Source organism: Heliangelus exortis, chromosome 7, assembly GCF_036169615.1.
Source record: "Heliangelus exortis chromosome 7, bHelExo1.hap1, whole genome shotgun sequence".
NCBI classification, from domain to species: Eukaryota; Metazoa; Chordata; class Aves; order Apodiformes; family Trochilidae; genus Heliangelus; species Heliangelus exortis.
The window spans coordinates 31,769,426-31,792,527 of record NC_092428.1 but is presented as its reverse complement, the minus strand read 5'-3'; the positions used below and the strand labels follow the sequence as shown (position 1 = coordinate 31,792,527).

At 48.2% G+C, this 23,102-nt stretch overlaps 1 protein-coding gene across 3 annotated transcripts in view; it reads right to left on the bottom strand.

Annotated features, from left to right (window-relative positions):
- Positions 1 to 23,102, bottom strand: part of LHPP (phospholysine phosphohistidine inorganic pyrophosphate phosphatase) — a 75,231-nt gene that overhangs the window by 1,295 nt on the left and 50,834 nt on the right. Inside the window, exons 7-8 of one of the 3 annotated variants that reach the window (XR_011726900.1) lie at positions 1,152 to 1,493; positions 721 to 831 (exon numbers count right to left, since the gene is read on the bottom strand). Coding sequence is in view for 1 of the 3 variants with exons in the window: in XM_071749659.1 (XP_071605760.1) it covers positions 1,403 to 1,493 (91 nt within the window). In the remaining 2 variants the exon portion in view is untranslated. Of the gene's footprint in view, positions 1 to 365; positions 1,494 to 23,102 lie in introns of those variants that run through there. The other 2 variants (XR_011726901.1, XM_071749659.1) reach the window with 2 other exon arrangements.

Sequence of the window (23,102 nt, the reverse complement as noted above, 5' to 3'; positions counted from 1 at the left end):
TAAATTTTTGGGGTGATATCTCCCTGCAGCCGTGGTGAACCAGAAAGGAAACCGTCTGTGTTTCCTCGAGTGAGCAACAGTTTAAAAAAGTTTCATGACAGATGGCAGGATGTTTATCTGCCTAAACTTAATCAGATTGAAGCGATAGGCTTAGTGTGCCAGAATAAAAAAGAAGAATTAGAGGATAAAAAAGAAATTCACAGTGATCCAGCACAGCACTAACATCCCACCAGGGTTTGCAGCACCTCTGCCTGTGCACGGATGCACACAGTGCTGTAGACTTTGGCTGAACTGCTACCCAGAGGAGGAAAAGATACAAAAACAGACATCCCCTCCCCAAAAAATAAAAAAAAATTGCACTAAGGTTATTTTCCCAGATGTGGTTTATTTTATTAGAATTTAATTCCCAGCCCATTTTCCCCAAGGGGTGCTGTGGTAGCTCTGAAAAAGAAGGGTTTCCAACACTCAAAGGCTGCTCCAGGACCATGGAACATCACTGAGGTGTCCCTCAGGGACTGGGGTAACCTTCAGCTAGGGAAGGGGTAGGAAACCCACGTGTGTCCCCAGCCATGCTGCCCACAAGGCCCTTAATGGAGAGAAGGGAAAGCCCATCAGTCCCACTGCCCCTCACCAGCTTATTCCATCCAGGAAAAAAGCATTCTGAGTCCTCAGAGCATCCATCCCTGCCAGTACTGGTGTGACAACACAGTGACAACTCTCCCAGCTCTGCAGAATGAGGTTTATTCCTGGCAGGATGGGGCAGTTAACCCATGATGTGCTGCAGCATCACTGGATTCCCAAGCCCTAACCAGAGGAGGTGCCAGGCAGGGGCTGAACGTGGCACAAACGTGGTCACCAGCTTATCAAGCCCCCCTCCCCATGGGTTTTGTGTCCCCCACAGCCAGAGGCACACACAGGACCCCACAGAGGGTTTTGGAGGCCATCACCTCTCAAGAACACCCCCCATGCCACCTCATGCAACCCGAAAGGCACAGAATGGGTGAGTTAAACAGCAAAGGAGTAGCAGCCCCCCCCGAGTTTCCCACCCAGGGCTGAGCAAAGGGTTAAAGGGGGTACAGCCCCCTCCCCAGCGTGGGACAGACCTTAGGACAGACAAGGCTCAGCCCTACTTTTAGGAGAACTGATGTCACCTGTGCTGTTTGGGGCAGGCCACCAAGGGGATGATGATGTTCAAGCAGGGCTGCAGGTTGAGTGCTCCCTTGGTGAGCTCCGTGGATCAGGTCAGTCCCAGCACACCAAAGGCTGAGGAAGGCAGAGTTCAGCATCCCGGGCAAAGCTGGGGCTGGTGGAGGTGGGAGAGGATGAAGTGTCCTCCTGAGGGGCTGCAGGTGAGGCCTTCTCCTCCTTCCCCCTTCCTCCTCCTCCTCCTCCATGCTCTGCTTTACAGCTGCTGCAGGATGATGTCAACAGCTTCAGCCAGGTTGGTGACGTAGGCATCGGGTGTCACCTGGGGGTGGTTTTCATCACAAGGCCTGGGAAGGAGACAGAAGGGAATGGCTGAGCAGGGACAGGCTCCAGATCAGGTCTCATGTCCCCCATCCTGCTGCTGCTGCCCTCAGAGCCCAGGGCAGGAGAGCTGGGGTCTCACATTCCTCCTTTTTCTACTTTTTCTCTCTCCACCTCCCCCACACCAAAGTCTTTCCTGGGTGCCCTGGTGGATCCCAGGTGGATCTTGTGCAACTGGGCTGGGGAAAACTTTGCAAAGCCTCCTGTGGAAGCCAATTATTAATCCAAATTTCCACTATTATTAATCCAAAATCCACTAATTAATCCAAGTGAATTCACTGCCTTTGCCAGGGCACTTCTTTATTCAGGAAACAGCAGTACCAGACAGGGAGCACTGGGAGGGTTTTTCCTGTTAAAGCCCTACAAAACTCAGCAAAGAATCATGGAATCATTTTGGCTGGGAAAGACCTTCAAGATCATCAAGGCCTATTGTTAAAATATTTATAAATAATTATCCTGCCACGTTTTTTCTCTAGAAATAGGCTAAGGAACAGAGGAGTTCAGGTCGGACCTGGAGACACGGAATGTCCGTGGAGCTTCAGTGAGGGGGAAGGCTCTGCCAGGGCTTCCTTCTGTAGGATCACCATCTTCCTGGGGATCTAACAGTGGTGGTTTCAGACATGACCACAAAAAGGGTCAGACTCCACCACAAGTCACTGCCCCGAGATGCTTGGAGCCATTTTTCCCAGTGATTTAATTAGAGGTCCTGGCCTAACGAGGCACAGATGCTCAGCACTGTTTTCCTGATTCAGCAGCACTGCTGGGGGGGAAGGAGGGGCAGATGTGGGAGGCAGAATTTTTCCAAACCTTGTTGTCCTGTTATGGCTTTTGGGCTGAGAAACCCAGCAGCTGCTGCAGAGCAAACATATGTATTTAATACACTTAATGGCTTTCCTATGGGAAAGGGAGGAGAGTCCTGATGGCCACCTCCCACCTTTCACTCCCTGTAAAGGACAAACCTTGATTTAACATTTCTGATGAGATGCACAGGAGGCAGAGAAACTATTATTTATTGTTACTTATGACATCCAGGATTTGGTGAGCACTTGTCTGTACAAGCACCAAATTATTTCTTCAGTTTCCAGCACTAAAGCTCCCCAGGGCTATTTCCTTTTTTCCTCATCTTTTCAGCAATGCTCTTCATGTCCAAGTGCAGGAGCTCCTTGCAAAGGACCCCCTGAGATGCTGCCTGAGATCCTACTGGCAGCAAAATTCCATTATTCAGTTAGGAAAACTAAAAGCCACTGATATTCAGCTTGCCTTGGGTCACCTGCAAAGCCACCAGGAGGCTGGCTCCATGAAATGGCCTCTACATTGGTGCTGACTGTCTTAAAAGTATTTTATTTATTTACTTGAAAGGTGGAAAGTTATTCCATGGGTTTTTCTTTAATTATCTATCTTGTTACAGAGTTAGGCTGCAATTAGTGCAGTAATTATGATGGGTTTTTTTAGGTTTTCCCCCAACTGAAAAATTTAGATTACTAAAGCAAGCTAAGCTATCCAACAGAGAAAAAAACCTTCAGATATAAAGCAAGTCAAAACCCAGTATGTGTCCATCCCTTGGGTGGTGATTATTGCTGATTTAACCAAGAGGCTTTTATGAATACAGAAAAACCTTCAGGGGGTGGTGGTAAAATATCCATTTCTTGGCAATAATCCTTAAGTGGGGTTCAGAAAAAAGAAGGGATGAACAAAACTTTCCATTTTACAGCCTGGAAAATGTTTCCTTCACAGCTTATATGTTCAGAGCAAATTTTAAGAACTGCTTGAAAGGAACACTTCTACAAGGAAATTTCAATTACACAGCACTCTTTGGTCTATTAAAAGCATTTTGTAATTGATATCTGTGCTGACTCTACAGAAACCCACCTGTAACTCAGCTCCTACGTGCCAGTGGTCCAGAAATACACTTGCTGTGTGCTGGGGAAGGAGTGGCTATGGTGTGTGTGTACTGCAGTAAAACAGCTCAGGAATTGGGGTATTTTTACCTTTTCTCCAAATACTTCATGAGGACAACACCCAAACAGGCCAGCACCCACCTCCAGTGAGGTTAAAACCCATCTTTGCTCCATGGGATCTGAAAGTTCCCCCCAGTGTGATTCCCTGCTACCCCATGGGAACCCTGGGGTGGCCAAGGCTTCGTGTTTATCTCCTGCACCTCTAGTTTTCATCTGAGCCTGATTATTGCTCTTCTGCTGTGCTGGGAACCCTAAAATCCCTCTGTCAGCCATGCTGCAGGCAGACAACCTCAGCCACAACTCCAGGGCTTCAGTCATTGTCCTAAGGTGTTGCCAGTGCCATCCATAAGGAAAGGAGAGGAAAAGAAGAATCCCAGAATGGTTTGGGTTGGAAGGGATCATCTAATTCTAACCCCACAGGGACACCTCCCAGCAGCCCCATCCAACCTGGGCTGAGACACTGCCAGGGATGGGGCAGCCACAGCTTCTCTGGGAAACCTGGGGCTCAGCACCCTCACACCACAGAATTTCTTCCTAATATCACATATCAATATCTCCTCCCTTTCAGCTTAAAGCCATTCCCCCTCATCCCATCCCTCCATGCCCTTGTCCCAAGTTCCTCCCCAGCTTTCCTGGAGCCCCTTCAGGCACTGGAAGATGCTCTAAGGTCTCCCTTGAGCCTTTTCTTCTCCAGGCTGAACAACCCCAACACTCCCAGCCAGGCTCCATCCCTCCCCAGAGAGGATGCAGCACATCCCAGTGTTCAGCAGGTGCCTCCCCTCCCTGGCCCAACTCCAGCCAGGACCCTCTGATGAGAGGAGCATCCCTGTGACACCATGCTGTCCCCACAGCAGCCATCCCTCCCCTTGGGCTGGGAGTGTGCCCATGGCACATTTATTGGAGTTTTAAGACATGTCATATGCCTTGGATTAAAGAAAATGGTCTGAACTCTGTAGGAAAGCAGAGAACTGGATGAAAACTCACTTCCCTGCTTTCTTGCCTTTTCCTAGGGCCCTGCCAAGGAGCTTTCATTCCTGCCAGTGCCACTCTGAGAGCTGTTTCATGTGGCCTCTCCCTTTGTCTCACAGAAGGCTTTGTAACTCCCCCAGCTGCCCCCCAAGAGCCAAGGGATGGTTTCCCCCCACCCCTTGCTCAGCATTGCTCTTTTAAGCATCTCTCAGAAGGACCCTGCAAGCAATAATCCCCAACACTAATGCCAAGAAGCAAACGCTCCAAAAGCAGCCAAACAATTCAGGAGCCCAAGTCCGGGTGCCAGAAATGAGGTAGGAACAAGAATTCTGCTATAAAACCTCCAGGCAAAGCTAAAAGGATGGAGGGTGAGCCCTCCTTCTGCCATTGGGAGGGAGCAGAGGCCGTGGCTCCACGCCAGCCTCTCCCCTGGGGGGTTTGGGCTTTTTCCCAGGAGAAATTCCCAGTTGCTGAGAGCTTTAAGTTACCTTCAGTGGAGCACTGAGCTCTGGAGCTTGGCCCTGATGGCCTGGAGGCTGCTTGAGGGTGTCAGAACCTGGACAGAGCCACCAGGTTCAGGTGGAGCTGATTTTGAAGAATAAACTTGCATTGAGTTAAGTTGAAGATAAACTCCTGTTTTGTTTTTGGTTTTTGTTTGTTTTTTTTTTTTTTAATGTGGGACTCTGGTTGCAGAGAAGAACATAAATCAAAATGACAGAAAATTATATTCTGTAGCTGAATATTGAGCTGTCAGCAGTCTTGGCCAGTGCAGAGACTTGCTTGTGAAAAAAAACTACAGCATCTCTCCAGTAAAGCTTGGACTCCTTGGAGCAGTTGAGCATCACAGCCTGGCTGTGGACCACAAGGAATCTTTTCCAGCCCAAGTTGGGCTATGAGAGTCTCCTGTTCTGTCTGGGAAATGTGGCACTTCATTTCTACATCCTCCCTTCATATCTCCATCCTCTCTTCATTCCTACATCCTCCCTTCATTTCTCCATCCTCCCTTCATTTCTCCATCCTCACTTCATTTCTCCATCCTCCCTTCATTTCTCCATCCTCACTTCATTTCTCCATCCTCCCTTCATTTCTCCATCCTCCCTTAATTTCTCCATCCTCACTTCATTTCTCCATCCTCTCTTCATGCCACCTTGCTGGTAGATGGGGCAGGCAGGGAAAGAAGTGGCTTAAGCCAGGGACCTTCTGAAATCCAGGGTGTCCCATCGTGGTCCCTACTGTGTTGTAGGGAACCCATAATGTGTGGCAGCCTCTCTGTGCAGAGGGAAAGGTGTTCTTCAAAAGAAAAAGCCACCCAAAACGAGGAGTGCAGCACAACCCATGAAAGGTATGAACTACCTTTAGCATGATGCAACCTAGAGAGATGTCTTGAGGCTGGGGAGTTACTCCTGTCCATCAAATCCTCCTCGGGAGGTGACAAAATATCCTCCTCTCCCAGGGACCATTGATCACTGCTCATCTGGAGTAAGAAAGAAGCTGGAAGAAAGGCAGGGCCAGGGATGGGGAGACGTGATGCTGGGTGCTGCCATCAGGACAGGGGGTACTGCTGGCTAAATGCTCTCCTGATTACACCAGAGCACAAGACTTCACTGTACTGCCTGCCTTCCCTCACCTCCAAACCCCCTCGTGCAAAAAGGCACTGGCACCTCAAGCTGCCTTGGACAAATATTTAAACAAGCAGAGCAGTGGTGTTCAGGCATCTGGGCAGCAATTTTCCTTGTCAGAACTGCAGAGCTCTCTCATCTTGTAAAGCAAAAGCAGCTCAGCAGGGGCCAGGAGGTAAAAGCAGAAGCAGCAAGAGGGTGGCAGACAGGGAGCAGCACACATGTGCCTGTTCTGGTTCCCAAACTTGGTTCTCAACCTGCTTGTCCCTGAGCAGAGGTGGCCTGGGGACTTCTGGTCTTGCAGGGAGAGCTGGAATTTGGTGGACATCAGGCTGGGGTCACTCAACCCACATGGGGCTGTGGTCAAAGGCATTGTGTGGGCTCTGAGCTGGGACCTGCTGTGGTCCCATCCATCCCTGAACCCAAAGGTTAAGCCACTATGGTTCAAAATCCACTGCTCCATGCTTGGGGTGATGGATTCTTGATTGGAGCCCTCAGAGAAGCCTCAGGTGGGATGGGGAAGGTCACTGCAGTTTGTGATTGCCACCCTCAGCCTCACAGAACCCTTTTCCATTGGGCTCATGCAGGCAGGACAGGTAGTGGCAATATTTGTGCAGCAGACTCAGGGAGGCCAGCGAGAGGAAACTGATGAACTTCTGAGAACACAAAATGCTTCTGCCTCTGCAGAGGTGCACATTCACCCCTTGGTCACCTTGGTTCCCCTTGGCATGGTGGCCCAGGCTCATTTCACCCAGAGTTTCTGAGCCAGACTGGTCACCTGAACCTCTTCAGGAACCTCCTCCTCAGGACACAGAGGTCCCTCTGAGGAGAAATGGAAGTAGATTCATCCCATGTTCATCCCATGTTCATCCCATCTTCTTAGATGCAAGTCCAAATAGGAAATATTCTCTTGAAGAGATGCTTTATTTTTTTTTTTCCTACTGACTCTATGTAAAATAGGTGACAAGCTCATACCCCAGAGCCACTTCTTCCCTGCCAGGGTCAGGTGTAGAGAGTCTGGTCTAAATTTTAGCTCAAGTTTAGATAAAATGAAAGGAGACAAATCCTACCCCTTGCATTACTGCAGAGCACAGGGGGGTAACAAACCATCAGTGCCAGATGTTTTTTGTCTAAGTGCCCCAGGGGTGAGCTGGGGTTGAGCTGGACATATGGATGTAGCTACAGCTACCATGCAAAGCCAGCACCTCTGCTTTCAAGGCCAGCAAATCTCCCTCCCCAAAGTTAAATGCACTTTAGCTGCCTGCTGAGAGAACCTGAGAACTGCCCCTGCTTTGCCAAACTATCCAGGCTGGCAGGGTGTTTGCAAGCACCCTGAGACTCAGCTCTGCCTGCTTGGATTAATTATTGATGACCTGCACAGCTCTGCCAAATGACCTTACTCAATTTAGTGGAAAATAATTTCAAGCAGCCCTGAGAAAGCACTGGGACACAAATATTTTCTTTGTGCATCTATGCAAACAGATGTGCATCTTAGAAGCAACTGATGCATTAGGTATAATTTAAACCCCTTAACCTAAGGGAGCACTTCAGTGCTTTCCTTTAATACATTGCTTACAAAATCCATATGAAACGTGTAAAAAATGAATGCTTGGCTTCTGCCTTTGCAAAGCATGGCAGGGAAATTTAATTCCTAGAACTCTGGTGGATCCAGGTACTAGTAAGAAAGAAGCTTTGCAGATTATAAAGGAAAGAAGTCTTAATTTCAGACTTTAAAGACTGTTGGGGGAAGTTTAATTGAAAAAGCAGCAAGCCATAGTTGCACAGATACTTTAAATCTCTAAGACCCAGCATTCAGAGACTGCTTCTCACCAACCAAGAATGTGAGCTAACCTAAGGAGAATAATATTTGTCTTCAGATGGTGCTCACTACATCAGCCTCAACTTTAAATGAGAATGAAACTATGAGATACCTGTGCCACTCCCAGGAAACCCAAGCAGACAGACACACAGCCAGCTCTCCTTCCAAAGGGCAGGAACAGCCAATTCCTGCACACGTTGGCAACCAGCATCTCCATGCTCCAAAACCTTTGTCATCTCAAAAAAAAATCACCTACAGTGGAAAATGAAGCCATGCTCTACATCTTTGGCTCCAAAGTTGCTCAGAACAGGAGAAGGCAGCAAGCCCAGCACAGCAGGACCTCTCCAGGGGGTCTCTGCCTGACTTCTCCTCCTCCCAGACCAGACAGGAATATTGCATCCAACCTCACTAAGCTCCTGTGTGTCAGGAACCCACCTGTTTCTGAACATGTTCATGCTATTAACTCATGTAACTAAAGGGAAGACATTTCTGGTCTGGCTGGCAAGAGACTCAGAGCATTTTTTATGCCTTCTGAAAGGGCTCAGAGCCACCTGAGCATGCAAAGCCCACCCAAAGAACTCAGGATGCTCCTCAGAAACTCCTGGCCCTTCCAAAGCAGAAACTTTGCTACAGTTATTCCAAATTACAGCTCATTTGCTTAAGCCACTCCACAAATGAGATTTTCATAATCTTTTTGGAAGTTTGCATACTGTGAGTGTCTGCCAGCCTTTGCTTCCATGACTGCAGTGAAGAGATGAAAGTTCATTTGCCTAGGAAATTCCTTCAGCAGTACCTGCACACCTATAGATGTATCCATACAGCACCCTTTGAGCTAAAAGCAAGGAGCTTTTGGACAAAGGATTATCCTTTATTATCAGTACAGCACCTACAGCAACACAGCCTTCACTTGGTGACTCTAAACTTCTACTACAATATAATTTTCTTCCTTTAAATCCCTGATTTCCATGGATTATTCTGAACTCTTTCCAGCCTCTGCTGATGGCTGTTAGGAAAGATGGGATTGCATAAGGAAGGAAAACTTCACTGTGCACATCACCCAGACAGCAGCTCTGAGGGGTCCTCTGGCACCCGAATCCCCAGAGGTGGGGGATTCCCCTAAAGCTGCTTCTTTTTCAGAGCCTGTGTCAGCAGCCCAAAGTCAAGGAGCCCATCAGCAGCTTTGTTTCAGCCAGGAGGAAGCCAGCTCTGCCTGGCAGCTGAGAGGGGAATGAAACAAACTTTGTGCCATGTGCCTGTGCCTCTGGGTTACTGCACGGGGCTGTTGGGAAGCTCCTAAATCCAACACAAAGAGATCCAGTCCTGGAGGGACCAGCGATAGGAAGCCCACATTGGATCCCTTTTCTTTTTTCTATTGGCACTAGAAACCTTAAGCTGGGCTCCCTCCCTCTGAAAAATGCAGGATGTCCTCTGATTACATCCACAAAGATGGGAAACTGTTCAAAGAATGATGACATGGACCCTGCTCCTTCCAAGCATCCCAAGCCCTTCGGAAGAGGAAACGTGCAGCAGGGCTGTCCTGGAAACAGCTTCACAGCAGCCTCCTGGGGAGCCAGCAGGGATGGCTCTGGAGTCTTCCTCCTCCTCCTGGCTTTCATCCACCTGGACCCTGCATCAGGCAGGACACGAGGAGGGGGGGGGAAGAGCTGAGGGAAGCAAGCAAGCACATTTTTCAAGGTGTCAAACCACATCGACATTTGCGCTTAAGAATGGATTACGGAAAGTATGCTAAGCTAACATTGTTAGTGTAAGGATTAAATCCCCAGCACTCCTGGCACTCAGCCCTCTGCTTGGACCAGCAGAGCAGTGCAAGGTTTATACCCACTTCCTTCCAGCTTTGAGTTACAGCTCCTCAGCTGAAGGCTGCTGCTGTGTCCAACTCGCTTCGTGCAGACTCAGCACAAACCCCTGGCCCTGCTGAAGTCTTCCAAGAGTGCTGTCAAATGCCTAGCTCCAGTCAAGTCAGCAGGGATGTTGCTCTACACTGCCAAATAAATAATCCTAGATTTGAAACAACCGACTGAGGTAAGTAAAGCATTTGGGATGTGTGGCTCTGCAGAGGTGAAGTCTGTGTCCTGCACTAGGCTTGCACAGCCTCCAGCATCGTCTTCTCCGTTAGTCCCTGGCTGCCAGTTGCATAAATAGAATGGCTAATAAATACTGTGGCCACTTCCAAACACCTCCTTTAAATTAAACTGTGTGGGATTGATTAGATAGTTCCCACTGCAGTTTATCCACATGTGCAAACCACAGCCTGAACCCACAAAATGATCAGGACTCCAACATCACCAGTTTTGTACCGCACCCGGCACGCTCACAGCACCACCCTGACACTGCTTTGTTTTCAGAACCTGCCACACTCTTCCTCCAGAGCTAAGATGGTTTCTGAGATAGCTCTTCATGAGCTCCAAGACTCAGAAACCAATGATCAGACTGTGCAAGGTGGCCAGAAGAGCTGTGAGCCAAAGGAGGGCTCAGAGGGGGTGGCACCTCCACCACCAGTGCAGTGCCCGAGGCAAGATCTTCCCACTGCAGGTATCTGACCTCTCCCAAGAGAAAGAAGAGGAATTTGCAAGTCATGGGAGAGCACAGAACTGCATTTTAATGATGGCCTCAAAGCACCAGTAGGGATATTGCAGCAGCTCAGTTCACACTGCTGTACAACATCCTCAGGGACAGGACTTGGTATTTTTTAGCACAGGACGGAACTTGGTACATTTCTTAAACATTAAATCAATAAAAGAGAATGACAGTTATAAAACAGAGGAGATAAAACAAAACAAAACAAAACACAAATAAACACGAAGAGTGGCTTTGAGACTGCTTCACCTTCTTGAAATCTGCAGTTTTTGCTTTTATCTGAGCTCTTCTGGTGAGACGAGCTTCCTCCCTTCAGAGCAGCTTCAAATGAAGAGGAATCCTTTAGAGACTGAAAGGCCCACAATCTGGTTTTAGCTGGGGACCAGCTGCTTCTGTAACCTAAACTGCCATGAAGTAAAGTTTATTTACATAGCATGCTTGATACCTTTGAGAAAATCTACTACTTACAATACCTCAAAGGGTCACTTTGTACTGGAGGTGGAGCAGCCAAGAGGACTGTATTCTCTGCACACATTGCTGAATTCTTGCAAGGCATTTCAGGGTGGAGATATTTGTCTATCAAGTTGAAAACAACCCAACGAACCCGACCCCTTTCAAACTGGGTTCAAGACAGCACAGAGAAATCTCTGGAGGGCTACTCAATCCTTTTGGCTGCTTTTCCAAGCCTACGACGAAGCAGTAGCTTGAGATGTGGGTTTGGTGTATGTGCTGTGTGGGTATAAAAATAAAATCAAGAAATTTGTGAAGCAAACCACTCATGCCCTTGTGTGCAAAGGACTTTGCTAGATCATAAAGAGAGAGATTTCATTAAGTAAAACATTACAGGAGATATTCTAGCTTACACTACACATTAATGCTCAGCAATGTAAGGGGTTTAATTGCCTGTTGTTTTCCCACCATAAATTACTACCTGCAGCTAATGGAAAACCTTCTTCCAGACCTGTTTGTTCACCTGACTCCCATTTCATACATTCCTGCTGGATGGAAACACCAATGCAGCCTGGAGTTGCCCAAAGTCCATACAAATGGAGACATTTGCAGGAAGCAATGAGCATTTAAGAATATTACAGGTGTTTCTCATGAGCTTTTTGAGTAACTCACAACATATGCAATACTCTGCAGGTTTTATGAGTCCATATATCTGAATTTAATACAGGTTGAAGATGTCCTGTAGTGTCCTAGTACAGCAGTGGGACAGGACATGAACCCTCCTTGGTTGCAGCTGAACAATATCCACATCCAAATACACACATGAACATTTTTCACTCCCAAACACAAGGTGTTTCCTCCAACCTCCCAACCCCACCCGTGTCTCCTTTCTACATCCTCTTGCATTTTTGAGTGTCACTTTAAAAACAGAAAAGAAAAAGATGTGTGTGCCCCCAGAGCAGCTACAACCTGGTGCCCATGATGAGGCATGGAGGGGAAAGGAGCTTTTTCTCCTTAAAGTCCAAGCCCTGATTGGAACAAAGTCCAGTGGGCAGCTTGGCTGCTCTCTAAAGTCTCCTGTGGGTCACAAGAGTGGGTAAATTCCAAGGAAGAGAGTTAACTCCAAGCCAGGCTGAAGAGGAAGAAAAAGCACAGAAAAACCACTGGCTCGGCATCCTTCTGCTGCAAAACCTAACAAAATATTGATTCAGCTTCCAAAGAGGAGGCTAAAATCCACAGGCTGTGCAAATCCTAAAACCCACAGGGCTGGCAGCTGCCACCAGCATGACCCTTCGTGGTGGTTACACTTCAAGAAGTCATTTTCCAACCTTCCCTGATGGGGATCTACAACATCAAGGTAAAACCAAAGTGAAAACATCTATACCTTAAGATAGCCCCTTCAAGGTCACCAGGGGGATAAGCTGAGTTTCCTCCAACATTTAAGAGGTCCCTTGATACTTTGGGTATTCTGGTGGACAAATATTTTCCTCTGCACCTGCCTTCATTCTATAGCTATCAAACCTCTTTTTTAAAATACTCCTACATTTTTTTTTGCCCCATTTAACATCACAAAAACCAACTCTAGGCTGATGGGGACTTCAGGCTTCCACAACTGTGCTGCTCTCAGCATGGAGACAACATTTATTTGCCTCTTCTCCCTCAGGCAGCATTGGGTTGCTGCTCCTGGGTGCCCCATGGGTGTGTATTTGCTCCATGCCTGTACTCAGAGCCCTGGATTTCTGGATAATTTACATTTGATATGGACTCTTGATAAGGTTTGGTTGGTAGTTACCAGAACTTGATTATTCATTAATACTGAGTAAGAGGAGACAAGATCCTGAGGCACCAGGGGCAAGGACATCCAGGCTGGTGCTTGCTGGTTCCCACCTGATGGAGCCCACAGGGTTTAACACCCACGAGTGGAGTGTGGAATAAAACTGAGCTGGCTGCCAACCAGCTTAGAAGAGCCAGCCTTAAAATCATAACAAACAAGCAAGCAAAACCCCCCTACACTTCTCAGTCGAGGCGTTCATCCTACCTACCCAGCAGCCACCACCATGCATTGTTTCACAGGAGGAATAAAACATTATTTTAGCTGTCCCAGATATTTGTAGAGTGCTGATGCCCTGGCATGCTGTCAGAGGCAGGCTTCAGAGCCTGGCAACAGCTTCACCCAGGATAACAAGGCAGGTCACTTGGAGGAGAACGAAAATGTACCCACTGGAGAGATGCAGAAAGGCAAAGGGAGGACTTGGGGAGCTGAGTTTCACTACTCTGAATCTGGGAGATATTATTGAGATATAAACCTGAAACTACAAGGATATCCCAACCACTTTCCCCAGTGATTAATTAAAGCATCCTCCTCCCACCCACCAGCTCAGAAAAAAAAAAAAAAAATCTGGCTGGAAATTAAGGAGCAGCAAGTGTTTACCCCAGACAAGCCATGCAGCAAAAAAAGCTACATGGGGATACTCCTGGAGCTCCCCACTAACTCAGGGGGGGGATAAACATCTTGGTTATAAAGCATGAGCCTCTCCAGTCTTATTGACAGAGGCAGAAAGTGTTGGAGAAGGGGAGCTGCTGAATCCAGCCCCTGATTAGCAATTAAAACCTTGAAGAGGAGCGAGCCTCTGGGCAGCAGTGCTCTCCCCATTGATTCCCAGTAAAACTTCTCACATAAATTACCCATCCCCGTGATTTTAATGCTTGAGTATGCCCTTGACAAAGGAGCCCTCACAGGGCTCTGCACATCACAAACCTGGCAGGAGCCCAGAGGGCTGAAGACAGATCTGTGTGTGTGTGTGTCCCCAACCCTCACCCCACACGTGTCCTCCCTCAGGGACAAACCCCTGGGGTCACCCACACAGCCCCAGTGCTCCAATGTCACGTTGGGTGCCTTGAATCCCACCACCTGCAAACACCTCCTGGTTTTACAAGGATGGAAAACACACAAGGACCCACTCGTGGGTGCCTCCCAGCTCCACGGCTTGGCCGTGTGCCATGGGCTGGGGCCATGGGTGCCATGGGTGCCATGGGTGCCATGGGCTGGGGTCCAGCACCCACCCAGGTGGGAGGTGCTGTGATTTATGCTGGAGGGTGGAGGTCGAGATGGGAACAGGGTGCTCTCTACCTAAAAGAAGGTATTACAGAAAAAATCAAAGGGCTACACACCTCACCCCCCCATCTCCCTAATTAAAAGCTGCACAACTCCCATGCAGGTCAGAGCCAAGTGATCAATCCTCCCCACACAAAGTAGCCCCAGAGATGTTTGCAGAACACGTCTGAGGCCACCGAGGGCTTTGTTTCCCTTGCCACCTCCTTCCCCCAGCATCAAAAGCTGCTCTTGAAAAGCCCTGGTGCTTGGAGGGGAGCCCTGGTTTTTATCAGATGGCAACGATGAGTCCATCCCGAAATCATTTAATAGTTCTCATTAAATGCATTGCTGGAGAGCAGGGCTGATTTATGAAGGGAAGGCCGTGCTGTGTATAAATAAGCTGCACTTTGCTTGTAACACAGCTGGTGGAGAAAATTAATGTTTTGTTTTCCATAACCTTTGTACTCCCCTTCCCTCCTCTACTACGGCAAAGCTCAGGGTGTGTAACTCCAGCGTGCTCAGGGACAGGACACGGAGCTGACTGCCTCACCCTGGCAGCAGAGAGGTGGCTGCCCAGACACAGCCCTGCTCTCCTGCCTCCCCAGAACCCCCCTGCTTCCCTGGGGAGATCATCCCAAACCCCAAAGTGCATCCCAGCAGACTTGCCTCTGATGCATCTGTGCTGGAAGCGTGGCTGGAACAGCGTTATCCTGGGAAGTCCAGGTCCAAGAAGCAGTGATATATTTAGCACTGCTGCATAACTTTCCGTCCTTAAAGGCCCAGTTTTCCTTTTCCTTTTGTGCCCAGGGAATAGGACAAAAGCCACACAAACCAGATGAACCTCCTTCTGCAGACCAGAGGAAACATGAGCCCGCTGCGCCACAGGACAGTGGCCAGAGACACTTTTTTAATGCTTATATTAACCATGGCACCTAATCCCCTGCAAACACTTCATCAGTTGCATAATGTCCTTTTTTCAAAAGACCTTTTATTCCCAGCACAAGGCGTGCACTGTGCATGAGCACAGGGGACAACTGCACTTTCAGGGCAGACAGATGTCGAGGCGGCTTAGGAGAAGGTGGATTTGGACAAGGACAGAGAGAAGGGCTCTGCAATCATCTGGTTCACATCTGGAATTTACAGGCATGCTAATTTTATAACCCTCTCCTTAGGGTTTTGAAGCCAGGCAATATTCTCCCTCGCTTCCCAGCCTAAGCAAGAAACAGCTTCGTGCATCTGACAACTTCAGGTGCTCCTGAGACTGCTCACCAAGTTGTAAAAAAAAAAGTAGTGGGAAGCTGGCAGAGCCAGGGAGGTGTGTACAGGCACTTGTATTGCTCAGGTATTAAAACATCAAGTCTGAAAATCAAAGAGGAAGACTCGTTTCAGTTTATTTCTGCTCACAGCAAGTCCCTTTATGCCTCATTCAGAGACCTTTCTGGCTGGTTTTATGGTATATTTGAGCCTCTCTTCATAAAAGCCACTTGCTGCTGGCTTTATGGGTGTCTTTTCTGCTTGAAACCAAGAAACCTCTTACTCAACCAACCATTTTTCACATGTACATAATACATGAGGCTATAAAATCACTGCAAGGAGAGATCCTCAGGCACCAGCAGACAAAGCACTGAGACAGCTGAGAACAAAACAATGTGGAAATCACCTCCAACCACAGCAGGAAATGTGGAAAAGATTAATCTCTTTTCAAACTAATAATATTTGTACATTTCCACAGACGCAGCCCCAGCATGGTCACAGCTGTGTACATATTCCAGGCCCTGACTTTCTGTGTGGACTCACAATCTGCCCAAATCCAGAGCTTCACTATTTTTACCAGGCTTACTTTAGCCACACAGTTGGAATCTAAACCCAAGGAAATGAAGAGGATTTCTCTGGGAGGCAGCACAGGTTTTGGCAACTGCTGCTGAGTTTTAAGCATGTGAAAATAATTGCTCATGCACAACAAAACTGGAATCAGAGGAGAGTTTTCCCCAGGTTGGAGAGCAGTATCTGTCTCCACGATCCCAATAGGCAGGCTCAAGTCTCAATATTCCCTGTGCAGATGTCAGCACCATCCCCAAAACATCAATACATGCAGGCACATAGATTATCAGCATCTACGTTACTCATTTTGAATGTCTGTTTCTCTGTAGGTGAAGAAAAATTCCTCTCCAATTATCTTCCTTTAAAATGATACATATAGCAGGAAGGCAACTTATTTCAATGGGAATAAAAATGTCTTGGACTGCTTTCTAGGGTATATTTATTCATAAGACAGATTTTTGCTAGGCTTGGTGATGCATTAAGATGAATCTGACCTAATGACTCTGGCTCTTCTCTCCTACTAGTTCCTGTCTCAATAATTAAGAGGGATTTAATTATTTCTTGGAATTTAGTTACGCAAAAAAAATATCAATTTTGCAGAGGTCATTAACTCCAGGGTTTCTGCTGCCTCCAAGGCTGATAGAGAGCTCATGAAGCTCCACATCTCATTTTTCCTGGTATGAACCTGTGTCTCATTTTATTGCAATTTGGGTTGGTGAGAGAAGCTGGGAAGGAGAGGGGGACACATAGAACAGACTACAGCCTCTGACCTGGCCTGGTGTGTGACCTCAGGAATGTCCCTTCACCTCTCTGGGTAATGTTTTCCCCAGCTGTGACATGAGAATAACAATAGTGAGTTCCTTTGTGTGAGCTCTGTGAAACTTCATTATGAAAAAGGCAGATGCAGAAGAGGGAGGGGTGCCCAGTCCCTTCCAGATTGAGAGGGGATAAAATTCAGTGATGGAGGAATCTGTGTCCAAACCTAAAGTCACAAACTGCCTGGGATGGGGTTCCTGTTCAGCTGGGAATCATCAAGAGGTTTTGGTACTGGCTTCAAGAACATCAGAGCTTCATCTACATTGCAAGGTCCCATCTATAAACTGGAAATTATGGGATTTCTGTCTTTCCATGCTCTCTCCCCAGTGCAGATCTTCAAGCACAGGCTGTGTCTTACCTAAACTGTTAAACTCAGCTTTGGGAGGAACCTGGAGGAATTACTCAGAGGCAAGGAAATAATCCTGTGAGCAGTAGGAGGATGAAGAATGAGAGAGCAGGAGGGAGAAGTTGTTTGGGAATCTGAGCCCTCTGGCTCTGGGGGGCACTCAGTGCAGGCACAGCAACTCCAGGGATTAATCTGTCCATAATGTCTGGGCCAAATTCTGGTCCCTACCATCCGTGAGCTGTGCCTCTGACTGGAGTGGGAACTGGTCCCAGACAGCTGAGAGCAGGATTTGTCTCTCTGTGTGTAATGTCTTGCACATAAATAAAAGGGGGAGGAAGAGACCTCTTAGATAATCATCACAGAAAGGATCTTGGCTTTTCTAACATCAATGCCAAGAATGTAACTGATAAAAAAACCTCTACAGCTGACCTCTGCCTCCTGATTGGATTTCTGCCAGCAGAAACTGGGAATTTTGAGTTGTTTGCTTGTGTGCAAGGAGCATGCTCTGAGCATCACCTAAATGGACCCTGAGTCTCCCTTGCCCACCTCGATATCATCTGCATCTACTCTGAGGGCTCCAACGTGCTTCAGAGATGCCTGAAGCATTAGGATTATGCTCACCCAAACCACACTCCTTCCTTCTGCTTCATCTCCTCCTGTGCAAAGCCCTGGGGCAGGAAGAAATCAGTTACTTGCCCCTGGCCAGCTGGATGGGAGCAGCTACTCCTGAGAGTAAGTACTTACAGTCATTGCCCCCAAGGAACTGAGCTGGTGCCAGGAATTAAAGGTAGCCAGACGTTCCTTGCTTACTGTAAATATTTTGCAGCCAGTAATTAAAGTCTATTTCACTCCTCCACCCTGGAAAAAGCTCTCTGGATGATAGTCCAGGATGTGATGATGAAAGTCTCTCTTGCACTTGTAAGTACACTTTGTACACTTGGAGAGGGATGGAGTGAGATTGCTCCATTCCCAAGATCCCTAAATTGTCTTTCCTGGTCAAAACTGTCCCCCTTCTCAGTGGAAATGGGGAACAAAAGTAAGGAATCCCTGATGGAGACAGTCCCTGAGCTTTCTCTTATGCCACAAAGCTCCTACACCCCCCAGTCCTGCCCAAACTCTCCCAACCTTGTTTCTGTTCCAGAGTGAGGACTGGAGAGGTGGATCAGGCTTCCCACATGGAATGCCCTGAGCATTTTGTCCTACCAGACAGAGAAGACTGGCAGAGTGACCCCAGATTTCCACACCTCTTCCTTCTGAGTAGGAACACAGTTTTTTCCCTGGTGTTTTCTGCTTGCAGCTTCACCTGGTTCAGGCTTTAACTGAGTGAGAAGACACAGCAAGGAACTGCAAGGCAAAGCAAAGGAGAGCAGTGGGATGGGGATATGGAAGATCCTCAGTCTCCTTCAGCAGCAACAGTGTCCCACTTAGAACATTAAAACCCAAATTCTGAGGAGCCAGGAGTCTTCCCTTGTCTCACAGACGGGAGGAGATGAGGGTAAGGGCAGCTCAGTAGCTCTGGTTTGCTCTCAGGCATAACTCAGTCAGGTTAATTGAGGATACTGGGCCAATTGGTGGTTCTTATAATGCAGACTAAGAAGTAAGCAATGGCCAGTAAGGCAGCATATGGAGCATGGAAGGACAGACCAAGATTTGGCAGGGGTTATGGAAAAAAATGCAGATTCTTGTTGATCATTCAGAGGTAGAGAGAAGCAGGAGGCATGAAAGCTCTCAGGATGCCCACAAACACTCCTACAACCCAGCCTGGCATCTCCTCGGGACTTGAAAGAATTCTGCAAAGCAAAAAAAAATGCTGTGGTCAGCTGTGAGTGGGCTCCTGGCTGAAGAGTTGGCAAAAAAACCCCATCTGTGTCCAGGCTGGAATGAAGAAAATTCAAACACAAATATGTGAGAGTAGCACTTGAGCTCCCCAGGGAGCAGCTGAACAAGCGAATGCCAACACGGTGACTTCTGGGGGGGCAAACATGTGCCCAAAGGAGAACCAAGTGATGCCACCAACCCAAGGATGGCCACCAAAGCCTGAAAGGGACCACAAGCTCAGAGATGACAACGCTCTGTACCACGTGAAAAAGAGAAGAGCAGGGCCAGAACTCCATCGCTTTTCCCATCTTGATTTATTCCTGCTTCCTCAGCTGTGGAACAGCTTAACTCTACTCACCTACAGCAGAAAGGTTTCATCTGCCACGTATCTCATCAACTGGGCTGCAAGGAGGAGGAGGAGGAGCTGGCCCCGTGGTCAGGGACAGCAGACTTGGTAAAGGAGGAGCAGCATCCTGGGGTGAGGCCATCCAGCAGCAATCCATCATCTGGATGGGAGTGTGGAGGATACAAGTGTGGGCTGGAAGTCAACTATTGTGTGGATGCACCTACAGAGGGACATTTGGTGGAAGAAGGGTAATGAGGAAAACAGGAAGCCTGAGCCTGTTTGTCCAAGGACAGTGATAATAATAGGGACTATCTTTATAGCATACAATGGATGTTCCTGCAAGACTGTCACGTGCCACAGGGAGGAACATCTGGAGAAATCCCTTCCTGTGGATACCTGGGAGGATGAGGAACCCTCATCCCATCAGGTATGAGGTGAACACCCAGATGGAGAAGCAAGGGTGAGGACAGGAGGGAGTGGGGAGAGGCAGAAGCCAGTTTTGGCAGAGGTGCTGCCCGAGGTATCAGGGAGGTCACTTCCCCTCCATGCCTCCCAAGGGAAAAACTCTTTGTCAAACAATATTCAGGGAATGACCACTGATCCCTTCCACAAGTACTGAGTGATGGAGCAGTACCAAGAACTACCATGCAGAATTCAGTCTGTGCAGGGCCTGGTGTTGGTTACAGAACCTCCAAGAGCAGGAGCTCTTTAACATGACATTTTTGCCAAGGATAAAGCTAAGCTGCTGCAGTACTGAGCTCCTTGGGTAAAGCCCCTGCAGAAAGCTGCTCCTTTCCTTGTTGAGTTCCAGCCCATCAGCTCCCATGGTCCCACTTGTTCCCTGGGAGGCTGAAGGTATTTCCAGCCCTGGTCTGTATCAACCTGGGCACTGGAAGAAAAAAAGAAACTTGACCATCGTGCAGCAGCCAGAGGTGCAAAACTGCAGTGAAAACTTGTGAATACTGAAGGCAGGTCCAGCCCTGAGCAATCTGTTTTGTTTGGAGACACCCTGGCAGTGGCTGCAGAAAGAATACATGGCCACCAATATGGAACATGGGTTTGGTGAGAGTAATAAAGGACCTGAGCAGGAAAGTCTGGACATTGAGCTGTCTTCCGTCTCTCAGAAGCCTCCAAATCACTTTTTGGTTGATGATGTTGAAGATGAGAGCTGGACCAAACTGGTGGGCTGGGAGGTGTGGAGGTTTTACCTGTTCCCAGAAAGCAGGTGCCAAAAATAAAAAGGATGGGTGGGAAAATGACCTTCAGCACCAGGATTCAGAAACATCAGCAGAGCTGCGACCAGGTCCAAGCTGGTGCTTGCTGGGTTTGATTTAATCCCCTAAAATTGGTGGTTTCTAACCCCTGGGTATCCAGCCACAGCAGCATTTTTGGATTCTGTGAAACACTGGGATCCCCTTCAAGCATCCCATGTGCTGGCTGCCCAGCACACAGGGGAAGGGTTAAGGTAACCACAGTCTTATTTACCCTGCACATTAGAGAGGGATAGTTTGCTGTGAACATGCTGATCAATATCTCCCAGCTGCCAGTTTAATCAGGATTAAGTGAGCAGCTATTATTTTTGCTCTTTTCCAACAACATTTAGCCACCGTGTGAAAATGTTTTGTCTATCACAAACAAATGAACCTCGATATCATCAAGCCCAGACGTTTCAAAGGGACTGAAAAAATGAAAACCCCAAACCAAAACACTAACAAGAACGGCCAAGACCAATAATAATCTGGCTTTAATTAGAAGTTTTTCAGCAAATGGCTCACAGGAGGAGGACGAAGCTGCAGCAGGGGTGTTTGCTCAGAGCCCAAGATCACGGAGCTGGGTGTTGAGATGAAAGGATGGACACCTCCAAAGCCACCTTTGAAGTGGCAAACACAGCACCATGCAGGAGCAGCAAGGAGGTCCCCAATGTCCCTTCCCAGCCCACAGTGCTTCCAAGACCAATGTCAGAGCAGTGCCTGAGGGCTGAGCCACCTCCTCAGCCTGCAGAGATACAGCTGGATGCAGAGATGCCACCATGGCAGGAGAGCTTGGACTCCTCACCGTGCAGTTTTACTGCTTCCCAGGCAAACCCTCCACCCTCCTCAGCAAATTTCAGTTTGGCAGCTCACCCACAGGCACTGAAGATTCCTCTAGGTGCAAAGTGCTTCACTTCTGAAAGGTGCCCACCTTGGGTGAGGGGTGGCCAGCACCCAGCACCGCGTGTGGCTACACATAAAAAACCCTTTGGGATAATTCAGTTTGGACCAGTTTGGATGAGAAACCCCAGGCTAGAGATGACAGATGCTTGCAGATCTATGAACAAACAACCACGGCACACCAGCTTCTGCTGTTTTGCCCTCTTTGCCCTGAAAAGTCTTGTTCTCCTCCATAGGGTGACTCATGGAGGAGGGTGACGCGTCCCAGGAAGATGGGAAGCAGGACACACAGAAGCCCAGCTCTGAGCTCTCTTAAAGCTCTTTCTCTTGGCTGCTCTGCCCATCACAAAGGCACCAGAAGTTCTCCAAAGAAAAGACAACAGACAGGGCTAGACATTCTTTCCAAGCTTCCTCTGAAATCACACTTGGCAGAGCTGCCCCAGCCTGCTGGAAGTGCAGGGAAACGTGCATGGCAAGAGCTGCTCTCAGGTTGGAGCTCTCTGGGTTTTTCTGAGCCATCTGGGCTCTGATTTAGCTTGCAGAATAAGGCCCTCTGAGTCCCAAATGAAAAGTCAGGTCCTAAAGAAAGGTTCATCTTGGGGTCGCTGGCAAAGCAGGGGCTGAAGAACGTGCTCATTAAATCCTCCTGTTAACAACTGAAGGGAAGGCCTTTTGCCACCCCAAAGGAAAATGCACCCCATCCTTTCCCATTCCACTGATTCCCTGAGTCCACTGCCTCATCCAGCTGGAAAATTTCTGCTGCTATATCCCATCTGCTGGAAAAGAAGCCACAGACCCAGTGCAGGCAGAGCTCAGGCAGCTGATGAGTTTCCCAGTGCTGGGTTACACAACCCTTCCCCTTGCCAGCACAGAAAGGTGGTGTTTGAAACCCTGGTGCCTTCCATCCATCCCTGACCTCCAGGTCTCACCTGGATTAAGTTTCCCACCACCATACCCAAGTGGTGATGGTGACCCTGGTGCAAACCCCATCCACTGCAAAGCCCTCATCCTTTATGTTTGTGGGATGCTATGGACCTCTCTCTTTCTCCTTTCTTCATGTGGAACCAGAGAAGTCCTTGAAGAAGGGGAAAAAATCTGGCCATAACTCACCAGCTGGTGGGAATTCTGTCCTCTCAGACATGCTACATAAGCCACAAAGCCACGGCCATAGGGTGGGGGAACTCTTTTCAGAGCAAACCCCCAACACTTTTAGTTGCAGAGCTCTGCTCCTTCTTGTCCCCACAACCCAGCTGTGAATTGCAAAGTGACACATCCAGCTCTGATTAATGGCTGTGTGGCACTGGGCCTCCACCCTGCCCACTCATGTCAGGAACTCTGTCAAGACCAATGAAACTGAAGAGCTACCCCTCCAATCAGGCCAAATCAAGGCATTTTTGGGCCAGAAGTGCAGCAATTTGAAGGAGGCTGCAATGGAGCAGAGCAGCTTCAGATAGCACTGAAGACACAGCCAACCCCACCAGGGAGGGAGAAAGGTTTTTGGTGCCAGGTAGGACCTTGGATAAAATTATGTTCTTCTTCCAAGGCTGGATATCATCCAGGGGACAGCTGCTACCCAGTGCCACCCCTGGGAATGTTAAAATAAGATTTTGCACTCTTTCTTTAAAGATCTGAGAGAGTTTTACAAACATTAGGGAACTAAATCTCCTGGTGCTCCCAGGGTGCAATACAAACCAGCTGGGATAACCACTGAGGCAGGTTTAAATGTCTCAAGGACTCTTTCATTTGTTTTACTGAAAGGGAAACTGAGGCC